The sequence below is a fragment of the Manis pentadactyla genome, chromosome 6 (genome assembly GCF_030020395.1).
Source record: "Manis pentadactyla isolate mManPen7 chromosome 6, mManPen7.hap1, whole genome shotgun sequence".
NCBI lineage: Eukaryota > Metazoa > Chordata > Mammalia > Pholidota > Manidae > Manis > Manis pentadactyla.
Genome location: NC_080024.1, coordinates 143725595 through 143750652, shown reverse-complemented (window position 1 = coordinate 143750652; position 25058 = coordinate 143725595). Strand labels below are relative to the sequence as shown.

Below are 25058 nucleotides of genomic sequence, written 5' to 3'. Positions count from 1 at the left end.
GTGGCTACCCGTTGTGGAATCAGCACATGGAAGCATAAAAAAGAAGCAGAAACAATAATGGATAAATGCTTACCCTTGCTGGTAATGAAATAGTACAGATTAAAACAATGTGTATGATGTTTTCACTTTCAGTAACCAAATACTGGGAAAAGAGTAGCTAAGCTAGAACTCAAGCATGTAATTCCAATTTGAGGGTCCACGCAGTATAAAAAGCAACACAGAGGGCTTTGGTGCAGGCAGATCTAGGTTGGAGTCTTGGTTCTGCCACTTCCTAAAGATGATCTCAGGTTCCTCTGCATGCTTCCATTGCAGGGCCAGTAGCACTGTAAAGAGTCTTTTAAATTGGTTTCAGAAAATGGAATGCAGAGGAGATGGACCCCTCTTTTGCTGTAAACACACAGAAATAGCGGATAAAATCAGAGATCAGATAAATTCGATGGGTTTGAAAGAAATCAGAGGAAACCTGGATCAGGGAGCCTTCTCAAGGAAGGGTGGTGGAAACTACATGTCCTCCGTAGACGCCAGTTGGAGGTTCAGTTTCATCTGGGGCACTGGGGACATGGCCTTGCAGACCTTAGTAAAGACTTGGGATTTTAGTCAAGTATGGTGAGAAACTTTTGGAGGGGTTGTACTTAATGGCCCCATTTCACAAATCCTAGGGTATTTTCCCTTTCTGGAGGAATGAAAGATACTACACACACAGCAAATAGTTTACTGGATGTCCAAGAGGAAAGGCCATTGAAATAAACTGAGGAATAAAAAGTTTTAAAGACACGATCCCACTTGAAATGGAATTATCTATTGGGGAGACAAAGGCTGGATTTCACAAAACAGCACTACCAGGGAGTATTCAGTTGCCACCCTGGTGTAGCTGCCAACTCAGAGTCTCTGTGATGCCTGACACCCCCAGTTCCCAGTACACACCCACAGAAAAAGGCAGAGGCTGCTTTTCTAGACTTTAGAGTTTAAAATTGGCACTGTCCACATTAATAATATTTCCTAATCCAAATACAATGGAATTTTGATAACAGACTTTAAAATCTAAATAACAAAGTGAATTTTAATTTTTATTTGGTTTTTGGTTGATTAAGGGACAATAATTAATTCTGATTCAGACCCTTCAAATCTAAGTTTGCTGTAAGTACAACTGGGCATTTCACTTTCTGACCAAAACTATTATATAGAAAAGATCCTCATCAGATTGTCCTTTTCTTTGGCAAATAAGTGTTTTTAATATCCTGAAATCTCTGCAGTCTTTTCTAAAGGAGAGTTGTGTTGAACTGAGAAAACAATAGAAACAGGCTGTGGCTTTTACTGTGCATCTGACAAGTTCTGTAAGACCTTATTCGTTTAGTAACACCCCTCAGTGGAGTGAAATATAGTTGACTGTAAATGGTAATTTAGAGATAATGGTTTGAATGTATTAAGTTCAAGCAGCACATCAAAAGTGAAAGTGGAGCCAGTGTTAATGTACTTAATCAAAGAGCACAGGGGAATGTGGTTTCACCCGAAATCGGTCAGTCCTTCAAGTTGAGACTGTTCTAGCAAAATTTAAAGTAAGTTAATAAAAGGGAACACAGATCTCAAAATATATAAAGCATGCATTTTAGATGAAAACCCAAATTATGTAATTCTGTGCAATATGAGGGACCTATTTCCTGAGAGGGAATGGCTATGGATAAAATAATCATAGCCTGTATTTCTTCCCTGGGCCCCACCCCATCTTGGAGTGCTTTAATTAGATACTAACCCAGATTAAAGTATTTGCCATACTCAGTTTCTCCCTTGACCTGAAGAAATCCATGGCCATTGAGAATCTGGTGCGTTAGAAAACATCCAGTTTTCTCCAAGTACACCAGGGAGCTTACATACAGCACCCAGGAGATGGACTGTATACGAAAGAAAAAGGCTGACCCCATTACATGTTGATGATTTAACTCACATTATTCTTACCTTCTGGACTGAAGCTTGGAAAGTGTCCATTGCATCATTTACAAGCAGAAATGTAACATTTCGGTGCAGGAGAAGGCGATGTTACCCATCCCAGGGTAAACCCAGGGTCACTGGTTTATCTCTCTGTTGGGTATTTGTGTATGGGATGCAGTAACCCCTAAAGCAGTACAAAATTCAAGCAAACTAAAGGGTGATCCTTGCATAGTACTCAGAGTCCAATGACATAAAATGATGGATCAAAGGATTAATTTTGCTTAAGGAAGCACTTTGGGTTTTGAGTCTCATTGGACTCAGTTTTCAGCAGGATGTTTGTTGTGCTCAAGGGCTCAAATTTGGAAATTCCATTACGGGCATGTAATGTCAATTCAGATGAACTTAATTGAAACAGGACACTTGATGAAGACCTGCTGCGCTTATAATTTAAAATTTAGAAATGGGTAGTGAGAGTAGATAATGGGAAGGATTTTTGCCTCTGAAATTAGCTCGGTGTATTAATTCAGAAAAGCAGTCAGTTGCATCTGATTGTGTGCCTTAGTAATCTGAACCATCTGCTGCTCTGTACTGAGTTCGTCTCTAATCCAGCTTACCGCCACAAACCACTCTTCTCTGTCCTTGTGCCCTTGAGCGGACGAGGCTGTGCAAAGTCCGCTCTTAAGGGTGTTGCTGTCGCCGAGGGTATTTGGAGGTTTTGTCTTTTTTTTTTTCCTTAGGTTTTTGTCTTGACTTTTGGGTTTATTTTTCTGGGGCAGAAACAATGGCTTTCTTTATGAAAACTATGATAAGTAACCAGGTAAAGAATTTAGGACTTGGTGGCGGGTCTGAAGAAAAAAAAGAAGAGGGAGGTGCATCCGATCCTGCAGCAGCGCAGGGGATGACTAGGGAGGAGTACGAGGAGTATCAGAAGCAAATGATTGAGGAGAAGTGAGTACACCGGCCCCACTTCCCTTTGAAAGCAAAAGGAAATCATCTCTGCCCAGAGCTGCAGTCCCCCAGTCTCTCTCTCTGTTCTCTAGATGCCTTTGCTTGGGCTCTTTGCCTCCAACTATAGCAAAGTGCGTTCTGCTAAAGTGAACGGTTTCCTACCGTTGGCAGTAACTGGGTCCTACTTGGGTGAATGGAAATGGAAAATGACAAATGAATCTGTATGTCCTAACAAAAGCAGCTTAACACTTTCTGGTGTAGGCGAGTTTCTGTTCAGATGAAAAATTGTGAGCCTATCATACAGTCTTCCTGCAGTTCACTCTCCTAGCAAGTAGAAAGCTTTTAAATTGTAAGAATTCAGACTTTGTTTCTGGAAGAAGGTCTTAACATATAGCGTAATCTTATTGATCTTACATGTGCAGAAAAAAACCTAGAAAGCACAACATGACAGTTATATCATAACACTTAGCTTCTCAAAGACTATGAATAAGTTTGTGGACTGTTTATTGAGAACTTCAAAGATTGCAAAGAAGTAGAATTATATAATGAATACTTATGACAAAGTTGACAGTTAATACATTTTACCATATTTGCTTGTAGATGATTCAGATAGATGATGACAACTATTTTTAAAGTAAGTGATAGACATCATAATACTTCATCCCTAAATACCTCAGCCATGTACCTCCAAAAAACAAAGACATTCTGGCTATACAAAAAGTAATAAAACAAAATATCAGTTACTTTTCAGTTGGGCATTATGGAATGTATCACCAGCAGTTTTTCACTGCTGAAGACTGATCTTTGAGTATAATTGATTGTAATTTTTTGAAGTTTTAGAATTAATTTAAAAGTTTTAATAATCAACTAAGAATTGAAACAGGAGTATTGAAGTTAAATGTTCATTTTTAAGAAGTACTTAATGAAAGTATTCTTTTTTGCCTCCATGGCTTTTGCTAATGATCAGTTACAGAATAGTTGCCTATGTCCTGTTGCTAAGATGACTGTAGGTGTAAGAGGAATGATGATTATGGTAATGGCCTGGAGAAAGCAGAAAGCATGAAGACCTGCATTTAATGGAAACCTTGTCTCTTGGGTTATTATTTTTTTTTCTGAAAGAAAGTGTGGCTTATACACTGCTTAGAATGTAGTATGTTTGGCTCTGCGGTAAATGAAAATCAGTTAAAGTAAATGCAACTGCCAAAATGATGTTTGTACTAAGAGAATGTTCAGGCAAAAGAAGCAGCATCCTCAAATATTGGCTAGTTTTGCTTGTAGTATGTAAAAAAAAAAAAAAAGGATAATGAAACAGAGCAAAAGCACCAAATGTTCTCAGCTCAAGTGGGCTCGTAAAGAGAAAATGGCCAGAAATTTGGACTATACACCTGATGGTGTCAAAAATATCTGATAATGTCCAAGTAGTAAAGCTAGTTGCAGATGTGGCATCTGATTAACTAATGTCCCAGTTTTCCGTAATCTTGTATCTGGGTAGATCAAGACCAAAATGTCCAAATGGTGTGGTCAGTCAGTGGATTGGGGTATTTGCCCACAATTTGACTTTGTATGTGTGTGTATATGAATATTATAAATTTATGTAAATTAAAATATTGTAAATTTAGAATATACTCATCCAAGCTAATAGTAGTAGGACAGTGAGGCCAGTCTGCTTCCCCATGTCGAGAGACATGACTTCTAGTCCATTGCTTGAGTTGTCAGTAGCTTCATCTCCTAGAATGCAACATACAGAAGTAGGCACCAAAAATGGTTCATCACAAATTACACACAGAAAGAGCTATTGGCAGCATGGTTTATATAATAACTAAAATGAATATTCACAAACAAAAGTCTACTAAATCCTCATCATTTTAGAAAAGTTGTGAGATTGACTTAACCAATTGTAAACTATAAACTACTTAACGTACTTTACTGAACATTCATTTTTATTTCACATCTGTGTTTGGTTTTGTTTGCACCACTGGTAACATTAGTGCTGAAAGAGGTATACACCTAAATGAAATATTTGGCAATGTCCAAATAAAACAATTTTCTGTTTATCCCTCCATTTCTCTCAATTATATTAAACTATCCCTTTACCTTAGTTTTTTTATGTTATGTTATGGTACCATATGTAACTTGAACTTTGATTTGTATCACAGGCCTAAATATAAAAGCTCAAATTATAAAGCATTTAGAAAAAAATAACAGAATCTCTTTACAACTTGGAAGTAGGCAGGGATTTCTTAAACATGACTCTGGAATCAATAACCACAAAAATTTTAAATGATAAATTCAACTTTATCAAAACTAAAAACTTTTGTGCCTGAAAAGATAGAATTAAGAAAACAAAGACATGTCATAGACTGAGAGAAAATATTTGCAAGACATCTGATGAAGGACTGGGGTCTAGGATATATAAAGAATTTCTAGAACTCAATAAAAAAAAAAGCAAAGAACAAATACCTCACAAAGATATACAGATGGCCAGTTAGACATGAGAAAGCTGCCCCAAATCATTAGTCATCATGGACATGAAAATTTTAAATCATACAAGGTACTAACATGCACACATGGCTCCAATTAAAAAGACACCATACCAAATGTTGGCCAGAATGTGGAACAACGGGAATTCTTGTTCTGATGGATGAGATGTTAAGTAGTACAACACTTGGAGAAAGGTCAGACAGTTGCTTATAAAACAAAACCAAATTTCCCTATAACTCAGCTATTCCATGCCTAGATATTTACCTAGGAGAAATGAATTAATGTCCACAAAAAGACTTATTTTAAATGTTCATAGCAAATTCATTCATAGTAGCCCCGAATGGGAGATAGTCCAAGTGTCCATCGACATGAGAATGAGCGAACAAATGTTGTATATTTGTATGATACAATACATTCAGTAATAAAATGCAACAGACTATTGATAAATAATACAACCTGGACAAATCTCAAAAGTTTTTATGCTGAGTGAAAGAGACCTTATAAAAAAGAATGTGTAGTATACAGTTCTATTCATACAAAGTTCTAGAACAGACAAGACCAATCTATGCTGAATCAAGGATAGGGGTTGCCTCTAGGACTGGGGAGCAGGTACTACTTGGGGATGGAGATGAGGGAACTTTCTCAGGTGACAGTAATGTTTTTTATATCTCAATAGGGGTTTGAGTTATATACAAATAGAATAGGAAAACTAGATACACAATAGATATAGGTATGTATGCATATGTGGATGTGTGTGTATATCCATACATGAGATTTACTATAAGGAATTGACTCATGTGATTACAGAGGCTAAGAAATCCCAGCATCTGCCATCTGCAAACTGCAGACCCAGGAAAAGTTGGTGTGATTCTGAGAACTGGAGGGCTGTCTCAGCTCCAGCAGGCAGCAGAGAGGGAGTGAAATCTCCCCTCCGTCTTTTTGTTTTACTCAGACCCTCAGTGTGGGATGATGCCACCCACACTGGGGAGGGTAATCTGCCTTACTCAGTCCATCAGTTTAAGTGCTGCTCTCATTTGGAAACACCCAGACATACCCAGAAGTAATCTGAGCACCCAGTGACCTGGTCAAGTTGGCACATAAAATTAACCATCACAGGACATTGAAGCCTGTGCATTTAATTGTAAACAAAAATCTTGCCTCAAAAAAAAAAAAACGAGCTATAAACAAATATGTAACTGTAGTTGATGTTAAGCATCTCGAAATGCTTGGGGAAAGAGTACTTATGTCTACAATTTAGAAACGCATCAAAGAAAAGATGGATAATGGGATAGAGGGATAGACAGGTGATAAAGCATGCCATAAGATGGTAATTGTAGAATCTAGATGTTGAGTTTCACTAAAATGCTTTCAACTTTTGTGTATGTTTGAAAATTTTCCTATTAAAGTATTGGGGGGGAAATAATCCACTTCTGCCCTTGCCACCAGTCACCAATCTCCTGGGCAAGTCACCCTATTTCCCCCTCCAAAACTACAAACAAGCTGAACCCAACGTGCTCTCATGCCTATGCTGGGCCTGGCGTTTGAGGAGGGCTATGAGCACAGCTACTGCCTGAGCCCAGGGCCCAGTGGTCAGTAGTTCAATCTGGTTGCTTCAGATCAGCCCCTCCTGCAGTTAGCCTTCTTAGATGGTTAAAGTTGCAGAACTTAAAGTCAGGAAACTGAAACGATTTAGCTACCTGAGAATGAAAACAGAAAATCTGTTTTAATGCAAATAATGCTTCATGCAAAGCTGCTTCACCAAACCCTACAGCAGAAATCCCACCTGGCCTCACATGGGCCAAACCAGAAACACAGAGTGCTACTGGGGCGCCACAAGCCCTCTTTCTCCATCTCTTGCCATTGCTTCTATCTCCCTAAGGCTGCTTGGTTCTTCTTTCTCAGCAGTCAGCTCTCTCTCCTCTCTCCACTGCTCAGACCACAGGGCCAGTGGAAAATGGCAGCCCATGACTTCCATGTTCACCTGCTAATAGCTGCAGCCAAGTTCAAGGCTCTTTCTCTCAGTCCCAATCCCAAATTCCCAGAGAAGCTGCATTTCTCATCTTGGTCCAACCCAGTATAGCCAGAGGGCAGGGCCATGTGCATAAATCTGGCCCCCAGTAAAGCCATCTGTGGGCAGCTGGCAGAGTAGGCAGTTATTGTGAGCCTTGCAGACATCTCCACAGGTGTTGGCTTCTGTCTAGATCATCGTGAGCAAGGACGTCCATTTCACACCAGCATAATAATCATGAGTCCATTAGGCTGTCGCCAGAGCATTATAGAAATCTACCCTACCTTGTTTGTGACAATAAAGGGAAAGAGGCACAAATACTATGTGCTGCTGAAGAACCCCCAGTCCTAGAGGCTACAACCCTGTTTTAGCTTAAGAACAGCTCACGGAGCTTGTTAAAAATGTAGGTCCCCCTCTCCTGCACCAGGGATTCTGATGCAGTCGGTCTGGGATCAGTCCCAGGGAGCCGCGTTCTTAACAAGCACTCTCTGTGCTTCTGATGCTTATGGTGCCAGGTCATACTTAGAGCAACGTGATGCAGTCAACTAGACATTAGGATTAACCATCCTGCCCTCTCTTGGGTTGATCATAAAGAGATTCCCAGAATCAAGCTCTCCTTGGGACTTAGGGATCTGTGCTGAGTTATGAGAGCAGAACAACAGAGCGGCAGGTATAGGAAAAACGCTGTTTCTCAGGTGTCCAGACTGCTGGGACTCACAAGGTGTGTTCCAGAGCCTGGCTCCTCTGAGCAGGGCTGGAATGCCCTTAGCTCTCTATGTCCTTTGATCCTTTATTCTATTCTTTTACTTTTAGGATGGAAAGAGATGCTGCATTTACACAAAAAAAGGCAGAGAGGGCATGCCTCAGAGTTCATCTCAGAGAAAAGTACAGACTCCCAAAGGTGAGACATTCTTAACACAGTAAACATCCAATGGTTTTTTAAATAATAAAAAATGGAGAATGTTTGATTATCAGCAAAGGCTCATATTCATGAATGCATATATATTCACATATATATGTGTATATGAATATATAAATATATGTATATTTGTCTTAATTGAGGCATTTGATGTAGTGAAAAAGGCATTGAACTAGTTCATAAAAATCACATTCCAATCATTTAACCTCTATCAACTTCCATTTCCCCTCAACAAAGTGGAGTTAATACTATAGATGACATTGTAATGTAAATTTATGTGAAGACTATAGAACTTCTGTGCATAAATACACATGATAATAATCACAGCTGGCATTTCCTGAGCCCCTTCCAAGTGCCAGGCACTGCTCGCTCTAAGTGCGCTGCCCTTGTCAGTTCATTTAATCCTCACAACCGGCCTTGCCGCCTGATTCTGTTACCACCTCCATTCGACAGTAGGGGAAACAGAAGCAGGAAGGACCCTCCTGCCGAGGGCCGCACAGCCCGGACAGGCCAGGCCGAGCCCAGGTCTGGTCCTTCTCTGTGGAGATGACGCAGTAATGACGGTCATCCCCTCGCACCGCCTACCCGCCTCGGTGCTGGCTGAGAGGCTGGACACCTGCAGGCTTTGGCTGAGCAGTTGCCTTGCTGGTGGGAGGAGGATGTGTGGGCGTGCTGTGGCAGGGCTCGGGTGCACTGTGCCAGTGGCTCCCCAGCAGGTCCCTGCCAAAGCTGACTTCAGAAGCTACAAGGGTTGACAAGGGACAGAGGCCCCTGTCGGTGCAAGGTCCCGGCAAAAGTCACCAAAGAGTTAAACAGCCCCATCCTGTGGGAGTGTTTGGTCCCTAAGATGTCCACGGAACTGGGTTCTGCTCTTAGTGGGGCAAGAAAACCTCACAAATTTAAACTCATTTCATTTGTAACCAATGGCTTTTGGAGAGAACGCCTTGCTTTCTTGCCTCCCTCATTCCAGCTTAACACTTTGCCCCACTGGGCCAACATTTTAGAAGCGTGGAGCGCTTGCACACACTGTCCCTTCCTCTGCCGTTGTCTGGTGGATTTCCTGAAGCTCCCTGGGATGGCACTGGCCGTCTTTCCCAACGTGGCTCCGCAGATTCACGCTGCTGATGAAGCCCTGCAGCCATGAGTGCATCTGATTAAAGTGCCTCCAATCATGTTTGAAATGAAGCAGAAATTAAACACACACGCACACCCAGGCACACATACATGTGACCAGCTGACCATGTCTCTTCCACAAAGGTGGGGCTTTTCAAGGATTTACTGTTCTGTTGTCCTTCTGTGGGTTTCACTTCCGGCTCAGCCACTCCGACACAGTGCCAACTCAGATGGCTTTTAAAATACCTGAGCCTCAGTTTTCTCATCTGTGAAATGGGGCACTGTTACCTACTTCATAAGGTCTTTATCTGAGATAATATAATGTACAAACCTAGCACAGCACCTGGCTAATGGAAAGCATTCAATAGCTTATATTGCTATGATTATGTCTATGCACAGAAGTCTTATTCTCGATTATAACAACCGGGGGTCTTGAAGCCCTTGGGTAAGCACACTGATGTGTGTAAACAGTGTTCAAGAATCCTAATCTGTGTTTTCTTTGTTAATGATGAGTCCGAGGTCTTGCCCATGTCTGGATCCCCGGGCGTAAATACCTTCAGGCTTCACAGCATGGTTCTGATGCTCTTCAGAGAAAAAAAAATTCCCAGTCTCTGAGCCAAGCTGTCCTTTGGAACAAAAGCCTTTCCAGCAGAAACTATGGAAAGAGGAAGGAATTATAGCCATGCAAGGTGCATGGTCCTACCTCTCTCCAAGAGGGACAGGCCCTGAGTGGCGGGAGTGTGCTGCTCCCTGAAGCCCCTGGGGGCGGGCTGGGACAGGGAGGAGAGGCTGATAAACTGTGAAAGTGGGGCCCGGTGTCTCACTCCTGAGTTACTGATGCCCATCCACCCCCTTTTCTATCGCGGTTTCAAATGCATAATGCACGAGACCTCACCTGACTTTCTTCATGGACTCTGAAAGAGACCTTTGAGTTTATCTAAGAATCTAATGCCACTGCCGCTTTATAGCATGAGGAAACTGCAGCACTGGGGGTTGAGTAGCTTTGGAAAAATCCACAGAGCCGCAGCAGCTGGAGTGGAACTCAGGCCTCTCAGCCATGAAAAAGAGACTTGCTCCCAGAAGGATGTGAACACAACTCCCTCGGGCCCCAAGGCCTCTGTTCCTTCCACTCTTAATATTTGAGGTGTCCCAAAAGTTTTAGTCCAGTTTTGAGCTCCACGTGGCTTAAACCTGAATGAGACTGTTCCGCTCACTGTTCCAATGAAGTGTCGCACAGCCCCGCCCCCGCCGCTGGGAACACGGCTTTTCCTTCTCCTCTGTTGCCTGATGGCCTGACTAGAGATTCTGTGAGTCGCTGACAAAATTCTAAGTAATGTCCAGATAAAAGATGAGGATGCTACCTGAAAGCATTCAACACTTAATCCTCCATTGCAATTTACTTGCAGAGGGAATCTCCCTGGCTGCCTTGTGCAAAAATGGAGTCCAGACAATTGCTTCCAGAATCTGCCTATGGTGTGAAAACTACTAAAAATACTCACAGTATAATTGCCTCCTTTTTGAAAAGCACGTGGAAATTCTAATCTAATGCACACTGTCCATAAAATGATGGTTAGTAGACAGTATATCAGAAAAAAAACAGTGCAATCTCTGCCCAGTTGTCTCAATGCAGTACCTTGTGCTTGAAATCTGGCTCCACCTTTGGGCACCTTCCCTGCCTCCCGTGGGCGCTGGGGTCAAATTTCCCAGGCCAAGATCAGCCTCTAGGAGATGACTTCCTGTTTGTGCAGAACGGCCACTCCTGTCCAAGCCAGACCCAGGCTTCAGCATGGAGAGTGCAGCCACAGCTGCGTGCTCCGGGGCAGGACTCCGCGTCCCTCGCGCCCCCTGGTGTCCTCAAACACCCGGGCAGGCACAGGCAACCACAGCGAAAGGCAGCAAGCTGCCTGGGCAGAACTGGCCCTCCTCAGGGACGGTGGGTTGTAGCAGGTGGTGGTGCGGAAACAGAAACAAATGTCTGGAGGTGACTCCTTTTTTTGAAGTCCATTCTTCCCATATTAGGGACCAGATTGTGCATTTTATTCAAAAGCAGTTGCTGTGCTAGGGAGCCTAGAAAGACCTGGTGTCCCGTCCTAGGCAACAGCTGTCACAAAACAAGAGGCGGCAGCTCCTGTGAAGGACCAGAGTGGAGACTGGCTGGGAGGGGAGCCTGTGAGAAGTGGGATCATCCCAGGGTATGCCGGGACACAGAGCTGGGGAACAGGGGAGGGGTTTTTGAAATGACTGACAGTCATTGAGGACGAGTTGAAGGAATTGGAATACTCAGCCTTGAGAGAGGACTTTGGGGAAATGATAGCTTTGGGGAGAGTCATTTCCCAGGCCTTGAATGCCAGGCTTCGATTCTCACACTCTGTCAAGCCAACTCATGTGCAAGGGCTTGTGCTGCTGGCTGTTGTGTAAGTGTAACTCTTAGGGCTTTCTTTGAATATGCAGAACCCTCCTCGGTGAGTCTTTAGAATGCCCCCTCTGAAAACCACAGTGGAATTATAAGTTGTAGGTTTTTATCTCCAAGGTGCTCCAATGAAGAGTGCAGAGGCCCTGCAAGGTGAGTCAGTGCCCATGGGCATCACTGGGTTGGGAAAGCTCAAGGCCATGGCACTGGGTCCAGTGAGCTGGGGGGAAAGGAATGAGGGGCTGGGCAGTGCCACACCCTTACAGCAGCAGGGAAGGCTGCTGGAGGCCTGGGCCGGGGACGGGCTGGAAGGTTGGAGAAGGGGCAACAGATTTCCAAGTCATTACATGCATCTCCTTCATGGGACTTGGCATCTTAATTACTGCACTTAATTAATTATGTATCTGATTCCTGCGATTTAAAATGGTCACCATTATATATAGTTCTAAAGTGGTTGCTGTGCGAGGGAGCCTAGAAAGGCCTGGTGGCCCTTCCTAGGAGCAGCTGTCACAAAACAAGAGGTGGCAGTGCCTGTGAAGGACCAGAGTGGAGTCTGGCTGGGAGTGGAGCCTGTGAGAAGTGGGATCATCCCAGGGTATGCCGGGACAGAGAACTGGGGAACAGGTTTCTCCCGTGTCTGCAACAAGCAGGATGGAGAGGGGCTTTGAAATGACTGACAGTCATTGAGGACACGTGTGCATAATTATATTTATAATATACATATGATAGGACCAGATTGTGCATATATATATAACAGAATATTACTCATCCATTAAAAAAGAAGGAAATCCTGCCATTTGCAACATGGATGGATCTTGAGGGCATTGACAGAAAAAGACAAATACTGCATGGTCTTGCAGGTGGAATTGAAAAAACCCAAACTCTAGATACAGAGAACAGATTGGTGCTTACCAGAGACAGGGATGTAGGGTATGAATTGGGTAAAGGGGGTCAAAAGGTACAGACTGCTAGTTATAAGATTAGTCCTGGGTATGTAATGTATCAAAGACATCAGAAGGACAAATTGTGTTGTCATTAACAATTAGCAATCACCTTGGGAAAGGTGGGGTCATCTGAGGAGCAGACTCCCCACCCCTGCTCCCGCCAAGCTCTCTTCCTGGGACAGTGTGGGTTTCTAGACCCTCATGGCTGGTGCGTTGGCTCCTTGCCCCCAGGGTCTGCATGGTATTTCTCTTCTTATTAAACTTATTTCTTATATACAGAAAAGCACATGCCATAGATGTGCATAGGTACACTCAATGCATCATCATAAACTCCTGAAAATCGAGAGACTTGCCCAAGGTCACAGTGCTTACTGTGACAAGCATGGCCTGGACCCTCCTTATTCTTCACCCAGTCCTTTTGCATGCCCCATCCTCCCCCAACCCCCCTCTAAACTAAGTATCCCCACCCAGGATGGCACCCTTGAGAACTGAACACAACTGTCTAAGAAAGCAATGGTGTTGAGCAAGAAGGACCTTACTGGGCTCCTGATAACACCTTCCTCTCCCTCATGCTGTGCAGGACTCTTAGCCCTGTACTGGCTTATAAAGTCCGTATTGGGTAAGCAGCCTTACTAATAGTATTAACAGTCCACAGGGAGTGGGACACACTCACCATGTCCTTCACTAATGAGGCATGACCGCCCTGGGTCCCTCATTCACAATCCCCTGGGTCACCAGCACAGCGGTAACATAACCAGCAGGAGGTGGTTCTGGACCCTTCCCCTCACCGAGGCCCACGGAGAGCAGATTTGAGGAAAATGACTTCCAGGGAGCTGTCAGGTCTAATGAGGATAATTATGTCACATTTTGGAATTGGAACTGTATTTTCTAAAGAAATTATTTGGCTGGTGTTTCCTGTGAAAAGCGTTTTACTCCTCTGCTGACCTTGGAAAGGGAACATGGACTCTGAAATTAAACAGCGTCAGTCCTGGGACTCCAGCAAACAGTGAAGGTTCCCTCCTCTCCGAGCTTACCATTCTCTGCTAATGACAGCACCATTTGTCATGCCCATGTCTTTGGGTGACCACTTTTAATTGCCATGATCACATAAGGAGTCAAATAAGGGCAGCCATCTGAAGGGTACATCGGAAGCGGTCACTAGCATGTTCATGCACACATGTCCACTCTGGGTTGATTTCCTCAGGTTCTCAAATGACAGGTACTTAGAGGACTTCAACCAGCCGAAATTACCCAGGAAGCTCATGTTAGACCTGGCTTTCACTTCCCGTCCTGTACCGTCAGCTTTTCCTCTCCACTGGCCTCTCCTTTGTAAAGGAGGTCAGATGGCTCCCAGCTACAACAAGCAAACAGCACTTTCTGAGGAAACATGCTTTTCTAGGTTATATACAGAAAGGCATATTTTCTGCACATATTTTCTCCCCTCGATGATTGGCTCCCATTGCTCCACTGAAACCCTCCTCCTTCAGATGCTTGGCATTTGTCTCAGCACCGTGAACAGTCTGGTATGTTCTTCTGGGATGTCTGTCAGTGTTCATTTAGCACTCACTCATTGGTCATCGCTTCCTCCCTGAAGTCCTGCTCTCCTCAGTTTCCGGACACCACCCTTCTGCTTCTCATTCTCCTCAACCTGTTTCTTCTGTGTCTTCAGGGGTTACCTTCCCCTGCCAACACCCCAGTTTTGGACTATTCGAGATCTGCTCTCTTCCCCGCCCTAGTCCGTGCCCTCGGTCCAGATGGCTGATTCTTGCTGCTGCTTTCAGCTACCACCTGGCTGTGTGTGGATGAATCTCAAATCTGCACCTACAGCCCACACCTCCCTTCATTCCGCTCTGCTTCTGCCTCTTCCCGGTCACCTCATCGCTCACAACCAGAATGGGCTCCCTCAATGTCCCCAGCACCCTGCTCCTCCTGTGGGATGGGAGGAGCCTCCTCTGATAGCTCGCCTACAGCCCATCCCCCAGGCTGGCCACCAGAAGTCACCCTGACTCTTCCTCCACCCCCCACATCCAGTAAACCACCACATCACCCCAGGATCACCTCCTAAATAACTCTCAACTCATCCCAGTGCAGGCCTCATCATCTCTCACCTCTGTTACTATAACAGCTCAGAAGTAGCTTTTCGAGTCTGAGTCTTGCTCCCCTCAAAACTGCACAGCAAACTTTCCAAAATAGAAATCTAATCCTGTTCCTCCCGTGTGATAAAAATGAAGGCTTACCAGGACTTTCGAGAACAGTCCAAGCCCCTTGGCCTGTGTGCCATGATATGGCCCCTATCTTTCCAGCATCACCTCCTGCTACACCCTGCCTGGACTCTATCTCCTCCCTGCGTTGTCCCCCACATCCCGCTCCCTGTGGCCCCTTTTCTTCCTGCAAGACTTTGGTCTAATGTCATTTCCTCCAGAACCTTCCATGACCTCCTTCTCCCCACTCCCCTCTATGCTCCCATCATAGCTGAGTGCACGTCTCTTCCGTCGTCTTACCACCCTGAATGTTCTCAGCCAATTAACTGGATGCTCCTTAACAAAAGGGGCTCAGCTTTTAATCTCTGTTCTCAGTGCTCTGCACGGTACTGGACATGTAGAAGTTGTGCGCACACACACACAAAGTGTTTGGTGGATGATGGATATTACTGGGGAAAAGGGGGGAAAATTACACACCCAAGAACAAAGTCTCAAAACCAGGAGAAAGAATTTCTCTGCCGTAAGAGTTGTATTAAAATAAATTTTCATGAAAAGAACAAGCCTGGATTTTACACTGTAATTTTACACAAGTACCAAGGTTACATTATATTATAATTAAAATGTCATATTCCTTCACATAGAGGAAGTAATACGTTTTAAATAAAGCCACAAGATTCCTTCTAAAAACAAATGCGCCCCTCTCCCTGGACAATTCAAAATGCGTATGTAAGTGAAGCCAAATTAATAAGAGAAAACAGTTCCACAATGGACCCTAATCCTATTAACGCAATTGTCAGTCTAGGTCAGTCACTGAAAAATAATGTCCTGCTCCCTGCTGAGCCATACGATTTAGTCACACCTGCTGCTGTTTGTCTGCTGTGTTAAGGGCATCGTCCTTTTGGAACAATCATGAAGGTAGAAGAAAACCTATCAACAGAGCTCTCTTTAAACGTGTCACATTAGAAGCTCTGTCAGAACTGAATTTAAAACTTGCCTCTTAAAAGATGATTCTGTGAACGTTTCTTTGCCGCTCCTCCCGGTTGGGCACTCTTGGGGCTGCCCAGCGGGGTCTGAGGCCCTGAACCCTCCTGCTTCCGGAGGCAGGGCTGGGGGGCCAGCAGAGGCCCTGGCAGGGGCTTCTCTTCCTTCTCTTCTTTCTGCTGCAGTTGAGTGACCTCCTCCTCCTCGGGGTGCATGGGGCAGGGAGGAAGCGTCCCGGGACCCCGGTGCAGCAGGCCACATGTACATGCAAGCCACACCAGCCTTCGCACTGAATCCTCACGACCACCCAATAGGGTAGGTGGATGTTATTTCCCCTTCACATGTAAGAACACTGCTGGAAGAGGAGAAGTGACTTCCCAAGGTCACACAGCCGTGAATGGCAAAGCTCAGTCAGAGCCCAAAGCAGATCTGACCCCACTGGCTGTATTTTCCTGCTAGACCAGCAGTGCTGCTCCATTCTCATCCCCTAACAAGCTGAATGGCAGCAGGCAGAGGTGTTCACCTCTCAGGACCTCTGTGTCCTCACGGGCAAATGAGAGGCGGGGGGCAGTGACCTCTAACAGCACCTTGGGTGTCTACGAAATGACCTCATACAGAAAAGAAGTGTGAGAAGAGCACGGCTGGTACCTAGAAATTCTCATTCCTTGTGGAGGCCCTGCACATGCACACTCTCAATCAGAGAAGTCATATCCACACCCTCTGACTGTTCTGGACGTGCTGAGGTAAAGAGTAGCTACAGGGGCCAGCACAGGGGGCTGTAGCAGAAGTCGTAGCCGCAAGCCCCTAGCAAGGGTCTCAGCACTGCTCAGATATTAGAACCACCTGGGAAGCTTTGTAAACTCTTGTTGACCAGACCCTTGCAGTCAAATCTCCAGGGCTGGGTGCTGGCTATCGTATCTTCCTCTGCTTGACAAAGGATTCAGGGAACAGAGAAGGTTGAGAACCCAGGGGGGGCAGAACATAAACTTGGCTCTGTCCTTCAGCAGCAACTGGTCAGAGCAAGAGGAGTGAGTCTGCTAAGGCCTGGCCCCCAAAGGGCCACTCCAGCTTCGCTCCTGGTCTGGCCTGAAAGCCCCTTTGGCAGAGCAGGCCATGCTTGGTGTGCTTTCTATGGGTGTGTGGACTGGCTGTGTTCTTTTTTCTCTATCCCACGACCCCGATGTCTTGTAAACTGCAGCAGGATAGGAACAAGGGGTTGCTGTTGCCTACAAGCCTCACCTATAACCAGAACAGTGAGGGTTGGTTTGTGAAGACAAGTGACTGCTGAAGTTAATGATCCTCACAAATCTAACAGTAGATCTACTTGTCAAAGTGAAAGAAATCTGTTCATCTAGCTGTTTGGCACCATGTAGACTAAAAACAAACAAACAAACCAAAGCTAAAATCAAATCTACTTATCAAACAAACTGATACCTGCTTATTCACCCAGTTTGACTGACTAGACTCTAACAGGTAGTGAACGCTCCGCTTTTTGACTATGTAACCGTCTAGGATATGATGTTTTGTCATCATGTCCCAAGTTTGGCACAAGATGAAGGTGAGTTTATCAAGATCCAAAGCATAGGAAGTCTGAATCCAGAGCGGTGCTTACCCTTTGGTGGGAGGTCAGAAATCTGTCCCAGAAGATAACAATGGCAGGATGGGGGAGGGGGGCGGTATTTAATAATGGGGCATTCATCACTGGCAATTAAGATTATAAATCTGGTTAAAAACCAAAAGATTAAAACTGATACTGGTCAGCTGGCATAAAAATAATTAGCTCTTAGCTGCATTAAGCAATATCCCAAATTGATGAGATTTCAGGGAATGAGAAGACCTCTGAAACAGAACCTCTAAGAATGAAGTAGAACCTCTAAGCCCCCTAATTGTAGGTGGGTTCACTCACTCAGTCATCCATTCATTCACACCAACGTTCTCAGGATAAGCCTCCCGCCTCCCTGGAGCTGGTTCGTATTGTCTGTAACTGCACTTGCATTTTGGGGGTGATAGTGGAGGGGGGTGACTGAGGCATCACTGCCTTTCTGTGATGTGTGAACTGTGTCAAAATATTCCTGGCCTCCCCAACCTAAGATTCATGTTTATAAATAGCTACTGTCAGTTGACTGCTTAATGTACTCCAAAGAATTCAGTTATCACCTAATATTCCATATAACTCTAAGGAATCCCAATTTATACATAAGGAAATAAAATAATTTATGGGTAAAGAAATAAAGCTCAGAGAGGTTGTATAAGGTGCCAAAGGTCGCACAGCTTGTAAGTGGTGGTGTAACCTTCACTCTCAGGCAGTCTGATTCTGACACCAACGTTGACCTCTAGTCTTGCTCCTCCCCAATGCGGTTGTAAAGCTTAATTAGTCAGCAGCTACTAAAACAGAACTCTTTACAGCAAAGAGGACCTGCATATTTAAGTATTGTTAAGGCTGTTGTAGTGCCTGAAATCAGGCTCACTGAATCATTAAATAAACATTGACTGTGTGCATGCCAGATATCCCCTGGGTTCTGAGACATAGATGAGTAAATCACAGCCTCTGTCTTCAAGGAGCACAGAGCAGTGGTTCTTAAACTAGGTGCTGGGAGCCACAGATGCTGCTGGCCTGGAGACCCCACTCTGAGAACCACTTTGATAGCAGTTGTGTCCATCAGAAGTCCCACTGTGAGTTGTGAGGCAAAGGAGAGCCCCCCTGCTCTCGCTTCCCTGGGCAAGTGGAATGAGGAGAAAATAAACCTCAGAGTCCTCCTTGAAGGAGGAAGCCATTCAAGAGGTAGCACGCTGAGGTCGTAGGTGAAGAGGGGCAGGGAGCTCGGCCGTGAGCCCTCGGGAGAGTACCCAGTCTCCCTGAGCACCAGCCAGCCAATTCGCTGCCCTTTGGCCCTCGGGTGCCCGTCCCTCCAGGCCCACAGCAGCTACCAGTCTGGGCGTGAACCAGGTGACCTCTGCAGAGATCTCACTACCAACTGACGGGGCGGTGGAGAGGATGCCCAAATTCCCAGGGGCAACTTTTCAAATCATGTATATTGCAATTTGGGTGCATAAGTGAGGGCAGAGGTCCTACATTTACATGGACTGAGAGGCACCAGGCTGAAGCCCCGCATTTCCTCCTCTCTGCAAAAATTCCCAGAGAATTATCAGCAAGGACTGCAACCTCTAAGGTAGGTAAATAAAAAATAAATAGAAATGGAGGCTTGGCTGGAAGCTCTTGAGGATTAACTAATTAATCCCCCAACAGTTTGACAAGGAACTAATTAATCCATTAAGCGCATTCAGGGGCCATGGCCTGGCCAAGCACAGGAAGAGGCCTCTCCCCCCTCTGGAGACTGACGCTGAGAGGGGCTCTGCCTTCCCAGAGGTCTGCAGGGAGGGCCTTCAGTGAGGACCGGCCCCCCAGGGCACTGGCTGCAGCAACAGAGGCCTGCTTTCCAGTTTCCGGAGCCAGGCTTACTGTCCCTGCTGCCCAGAACCAAATAAAAGAAGGCGCTCTCAGGAATCAGTAAGAGAAGTAGGGAGCCACGGCCTCAGATGTGCGAAAGCGGGGATGCACTTTACAGATGGAGAATGAAGTTTATGCATTACCTCGACTTGCTGTTTAGACCCAGAGACAACCCATGTTTGTTTATAATCATTTCTACTCTGCACACAGACAGCAGGGGGATTCATAACCTCCTTGTAGGTGTTGACTTGACCTGCACCTGGGAACTCAGCCGGTACCAAAATCTTTATAAAATCAAGTCGCTGTGGTCTGATTAAGACTAAGATGATTGTTTTTATCTTGATGTGACTTTTCATGTGCTTTGGTCACGACCTAGGGGGGTGGGTCCTAAAGTCTGCTGAGATCTTTCACTTGTTTTTCTGACGTCCTCTTTAATCCTCTGTGCCCCCAGAGCCCAGTTTGCCTCCTGTTAAACCTAATCTCAGAAACTCATCTAAGAGCAGCCCTCTGGGACTATAAACTACCCTCCCATTTCCCAGAGAAACTTTTTCTTTAGATTCTTCTCCCTCATTACAAAGCAAAGTACTTTACAGCCAGAGGGTTTTCTAAGATGAGGCAGTATGCACTAAGAAATTCTGGAAGATCCACACCTAGAATCACAAACCTAAATGTGCAAGGCAAACCGGGTGGTAGCACCGGTACACGGTCAGCATGCGGAGTTGAGCCGTACCACTGACGACGCACTTACTAGCCAGTGTGTGCCAGACTGGTTCTCAGGCGCTAAGGACGTAAGGTTGTATTTGACAGAATTCTGTGCCCGCCAGGGGACCTGTGTCTCTTAGAAAGGAGGGAAGGGGCAATGGTTAAGCAGAAGTGGCCACTAAAGACTGATGACTGAAATGACAGCACTGTCTGGCCACTGGAAACCCAAAGCCCACCCTCCAGAGCAGGACCAGCCAAGGCCACTGAGGCACAGCCCGGGGCTGAGACTCTGCAAAGGCTGCAAAACTGTCCTGAGCAGAGTTGGTGTGTGATTCTCAAGCTCTACAGACGTTGGCGGGGATGGAGAGGGCTTCTAAAAACACAGTTTGCTGGACCACACCTGGGAGTCTCTGGTTCAGTAGGTCTGGGTGGAGCTTGGGAATTTGTCTTTCTAACACATTCCTAGATGATGTCAATGCTGCTGCATCCGGGGACTCCGCTTTGAGAACCACTGTGCCAGAGGGTTCTGACTCGCCTAAGGTGCAGTGAAGGAGGGGTGTCTCAACCAGAACCTGCAGCCCTGGAGACTGCTGCCAGGCCCAGGTCCTGCCGAGAGACAGCCAAGCACGCCACCGTTCGCTGCATTCATCCTGGGCAGCGGCTTTTCCTGCTGCTTTCAACATTTGGTTTTTTGTTTGTTTGTTTGTTGTGAAGTCGTTTATCTATCTCTGTTTTTCGCATAGAGTGAAATGGATGAGAACCAAATCCACCTGGCTGGGGATGATGTGGATTTGCCCGAAGATCTCCAGAAAATGGTAGATGAAGATCAAGAAGAAGAAGAAGATAAAGATTCTATTCTTGGGCAGTTACAGAATCTTCAGAACATGGACTTGAATACCATAAAAGAAAAAGCCCAGGCCACGTTCACAGAAATCAAGCAGACAGCGGAGCAGAAGTGCTCTGTGATGTGAGGGGCAGGGCAGGTGTGGCAGAGGGAACTAGGTCAAGGCGGAGGTGCCCTCTCTCCTACAGGGCGCTTCGAGAAGCATATACATTAACGTAGTGAACACACTTAGAAAAACCATGATGATAAATGCTCTACAAACAGGCAGACAGCAGCTTGACATTCTAAATGTCCCTGGTAGAGCATTTAGCTAGCACCTTGCAGAAGGAAACATACTTTCCTTTTAGTTGCAAATGTGGCTAAGTATGAATTTTCCTTTGTGAACAATCAGAACGTAAATCTGCTTAAAGATCTTCAGGATAGCCAGGAAGAAACAAAAGCAGGTGGCATATCCTCTCGGATTTCCTGCCTTAGAGAGCAAAATCTCACCCTGTCTAACCATTAGCATGACTCCATTAGCATGACTCCCTGCAGAGAAAGATGTGGAGGATCAGGGTGCCCACCAGGAGCCTTAGCTGCAGGCTGAAGGGCAAAGATCACACCGCCTCTTATTCCCAGGCTCCTTATGTTTGTTATTGATGCTTCTCATCACCTGCGGCTCTTGGACAGTTCAAGGCCGAGGTGTAGCAGCAAGGATATGGTAAAAGATGAAAAACTAAGGCAGAGAATTGACTTCACTGGCCCCTTGCAAGGTGTGAAGTTAGAGGCAGGGGGACACTTGGGGAAGATATCTCTGTTTCTGCATTCAGCGTTTCTCCTCTTGTCTGAACTTGGAGATGGCAATGGGGACAAAGCTTGTGGACAAATAGGGAGCACTGAGAAGTCAAATCGAGCCCCCCACATCTCTGTCTGTCTTCCCCTCTCCTCCCCCTTCTCTCCCCTGCTTGCCCTCTCTTCCCAGCTCTCCTCCTTTCTCCTCTCCTGTCCTTCCCCACCCATCCCTTCAGACTAGCTCCCAATAAATCATGCTGTCATTCTGTGCCACAGTCTTCTGGGGTGTACACAGATTTCTTTTTCCTAATGTTTGCTGTCTTTCCAAGGGAATTATTCAAAAGACTTGAACAATTTACCTCTGAAACACTTGGAGCTGTCTAAAGCCAGTCAAACCAAAATGAAATCCTGGTTTTTCAATGAATCTGTTTGTAGATTAACCATGCTTGAAGACAAATATTATCAAGAACTGCTTTAACAGAGGAGATGGGAACTAAGACCAAATACTTAGGGTCTAACCTGTTCTAACCAGAATTCCTGAATGTTTTACAAGAAAAATTTCATGTTAAATTATTAGGGGCCCAGGACCCATGATCCTTGGCGAAGTTTTGCCCCTTTTGTAACTTGGTGGGAGAACACCAGTGTAATGCTCGGGGCTAATTAGCCTTGGGTCCACTGCCTTAGGCCAGTCTGGCTGCTATAACAAACTACCATAGACTGGGTGGGTTATGAACGACAAATAGTTCTGGAGGCTGGCAGGCTGAGATCAGGGTGCCAGCAGAGCTAGGGTGGCGAGGGCACCCTGTGTTGTGGAATTTTCATTTTATCCACATGGTGGAAAGGATAAGGGAGCTCTGTGGGGTCTCCTTTATGAAGATCACTAATCTCATTCTAATCACCTCCCAAAGGCCCCATGTCCTAATACCAACACCTCGGGGGTTAGGATTCAACGTATGAATTTGTGGGGGGACACAATTCAGACCATAGTGTCCACAAACCCGAGTTACCATAGATACATTTTAAAGCCATGCCTGTCTTTTATCAGAACTGGCATGTGAGTTACAGTTTGTTTTATAGCAGACACTAAAATACTCACAATTTTTAAAGCTTTGAAACAATGGAGACGGTTAATTATCAGCTCAGTGCCTGACTGTGCCCTGTAACTGGTGGAGTGGCGGGATGGAGAGGCGGCACATGTGGCCTTCTGTTTGTACTTTTGTTGTGACATAAAATACTGTGGCTGCCAAATTATTCCACAGACTGGCTGCAGGATGGCATAAAAGACTTGCTTTCTTGTACAGGATGCAGTCAGCGCTGCTAACGATATCAGTAAATGGGCACTTTATTTTGACAACCAAAATCACTCTAGTACCATTTTGGTCCCTGCCCAGTGGAATGCATAGCTGCTAGAAGATTCTAGCCATGGTTATCTGGGTCATAGCACACCACAGCATACCAGACAGCCCCTTGCCAACACACGCAACAGGTGTAAAGGGTTGGGGCAGCCAGGGCCTGTATTACGGCATTCCGAAGCCCTTTTTCCCTCTAGAAGATGGTGCCTATGCCATGTGATGAACACAAAAGGCTCTTCCTTCACCAAAACCGGAGAACCCAACAGTCCTAAAGAAATAGGCAGCAATCTATCCTAAACTCCCATATATAAAGTAATGAAGGAACCGCTTCCATACCACCCCAGTCTAGCCTCAGTTGAAGGCCTCCAGGGGTGCAGAACAACCCATCTGCTGCTCCACAGGAATCCCGCCACTAAACCTTCCATCTGCGGACTTCATTAACTGTTAGAATACCTTTCCTTGCCTTAAGTTGAAATTGGCTGTGTTTTTGACCCATTTGTCAAAGCTTTACAGATATGCCTAAATGTCCACTCAAGCTTTGATGATGTCCCCACCCAGCTTTCTCTTTTCCAGGTAAGACATCCTTACTTCTTATCAGTTCACATCACACCGTTACTGACATACTGACACTGTTAACCTGCTGGGTGAACCTGCTCTGTCACGGTCTGCTCTCACTGCCACTGGACTCCAGGCTTGCAGCCATTCCTTCGGGCCAACTGGTAGTCAGGAATGAGGATCCTAGCCCCAGTTTCACTTGTGTGTGACCTTGAACAACTCATTTGTCCTCCCTGGAAATTCATCTTCTCAACAGTAAAAATGAAGGGGCTGCATTATTTTACATTCTGTGATTCATTCCATGCTTTCTGGGTGGTCAGTTGGACATGTAGATTTATCTTGCAAAGAGAGCACATTAGCCTATCATCACTGTTGCTGAACTAGGTTTCTGTCCCCCAGATGCCCCAAGGGACCACAGGCTCCAGGGATGGAGAGGGAACAGGGCGTTTGGGTAGGTACTAGCAGGGAGAAGTGTCAGGAAGATAGAGAGTCACCCATGAAGGGAAAATCCAGAGGCCCAGGGAGTGTTTGTAGCCTGGCGGAAGCAGCCATAATGACCTGGGGTGGGGTGCTGGAGAATGAATTCTGGGAAGACAAATTAAATGGACTTTTTAATTTTGCCGAGAGTTAGTCTAGTACTCAATTGGCTATGCACTCGTACAGCACAATGAAACAGGAGTTCTTCTTTGGAAAACATTTTGGCATGGTGAGCTCAGTTATTCAGAGGTCAATTAATCCAGTTTGTGAGTTATAGAAGCCCCTCCGTTTTCACTCCTTACACAAGAAATCTGGCCAAACTACAGCTTCCAAACAGAACCACCTGAGGCAGGAAGAGGAGTGAGATTAAAAATGAACAAACTGGGAGCTTGCAGCTCTTGATAACAGACGATTAGCTCCTACCGGATTAACCCTCCTGCAGGTCACCGCTGTAAACTCTCTACCAGATACAAAGAAACAACTGCCTGCAGGCACCAAAACAGGTCTACATTGGAGCCCAAGCGAATCCACACTTGGAAAGAAGAAAAAACCCTGGTGAGTCTTCCTGTGCTTACAGCTTTCATCTGAGGGCAGACCCCAGTCAGGCCAGGTAAGAGCTGACACTCAGCCAGAAAACCTGTTGCCAGGTGGGCTCCAAGACACAGCAGAGTTTGGGGCGGCCCCAGTAAGGGCAATTCCCAGCAAGGACAGAGCCAGAGGAGGACAGTCTGAAATGCTGAGTATAAAGTCTGTTCGTCACACTGGCTGATCCCTAACCAACACGTGTTCCCCAGAAGCCAAGCATGGAAGGCCAGCAACTGAACTGAGAATTCTGTTGTCCACCCAGGGGAAGCGTCTGGAGCCAGCCACACCTGCCGACGGCTAGACAAACCAACAACAAGGCTCTTCATAAAAACATAACTCTACAAAGTAAGTAGAAGGGAGGAAATCAACAAAATGGAAAAAACAAAACAAAAC

The 25058-nt window shown here is 45.4% G+C and overlaps 2 protein-coding genes across 2 annotated transcripts in view; both read left to right on the top strand.

Annotated features, from left to right (window-relative positions):
- LMAN1 (lectin, mannose binding 1) overlaps positions 1-8264 on the top strand; it is a 45804-nt gene extending 37540 nt beyond the window's left edge. Inside the window, exon 14 of the mRNA XM_036876704.2 lies at positions 8177-8264. The gene's annotated coding sequence lies outside the window, so the exon portion shown is untranslated. The remainder of the gene's footprint in view (positions 1-8176) is intronic.
- CPLX4 (complexin 4) lies at positions 169-23723 on the top strand. Its single transcript, XM_036876707.2, has 3 exons — positions 169-2874; positions 8177-8264; positions 20825-23723. The coding sequence occupies exons 1-3, from the start codon at positions 2708-2710 to the stop codon at positions 21050-21052; spliced, it is 483 nt and encodes a 160-aa protein (XP_036732602.1). The 5' UTR covers positions 169-2707; the 3' UTR covers positions 21053-23723.
- Positions 23724-25058: the final 1335 nt, after the last annotated feature.

What these genes read in the sequence shown, in the direction of transcription:
- CPLX4 (XM_036876707.2), top strand. Translation starts at nt 2,708, where the DNA reads ATGGCTTTCTTTATGAAAACTATGATAAGTAACCAGGTAAAGAATTTA. An exon ending in AAGCAAATGATTGAGGAGAA is followed by an intron (nt 2,875 to 8,176) that starts GTGAGTACACCG and finishes TTTTACTTTTAG; the next exon opens with GATGGAAAGAGATGCTGCAT. An exon ending in AAAAGTACAGACTCCCAAAG is followed by an intron (nt 8,265 to 20,824) that starts GTGAGACATTCT and finishes TTTTTCGCATAG; the next exon opens with AGTGAAATGGATGAGAACCA.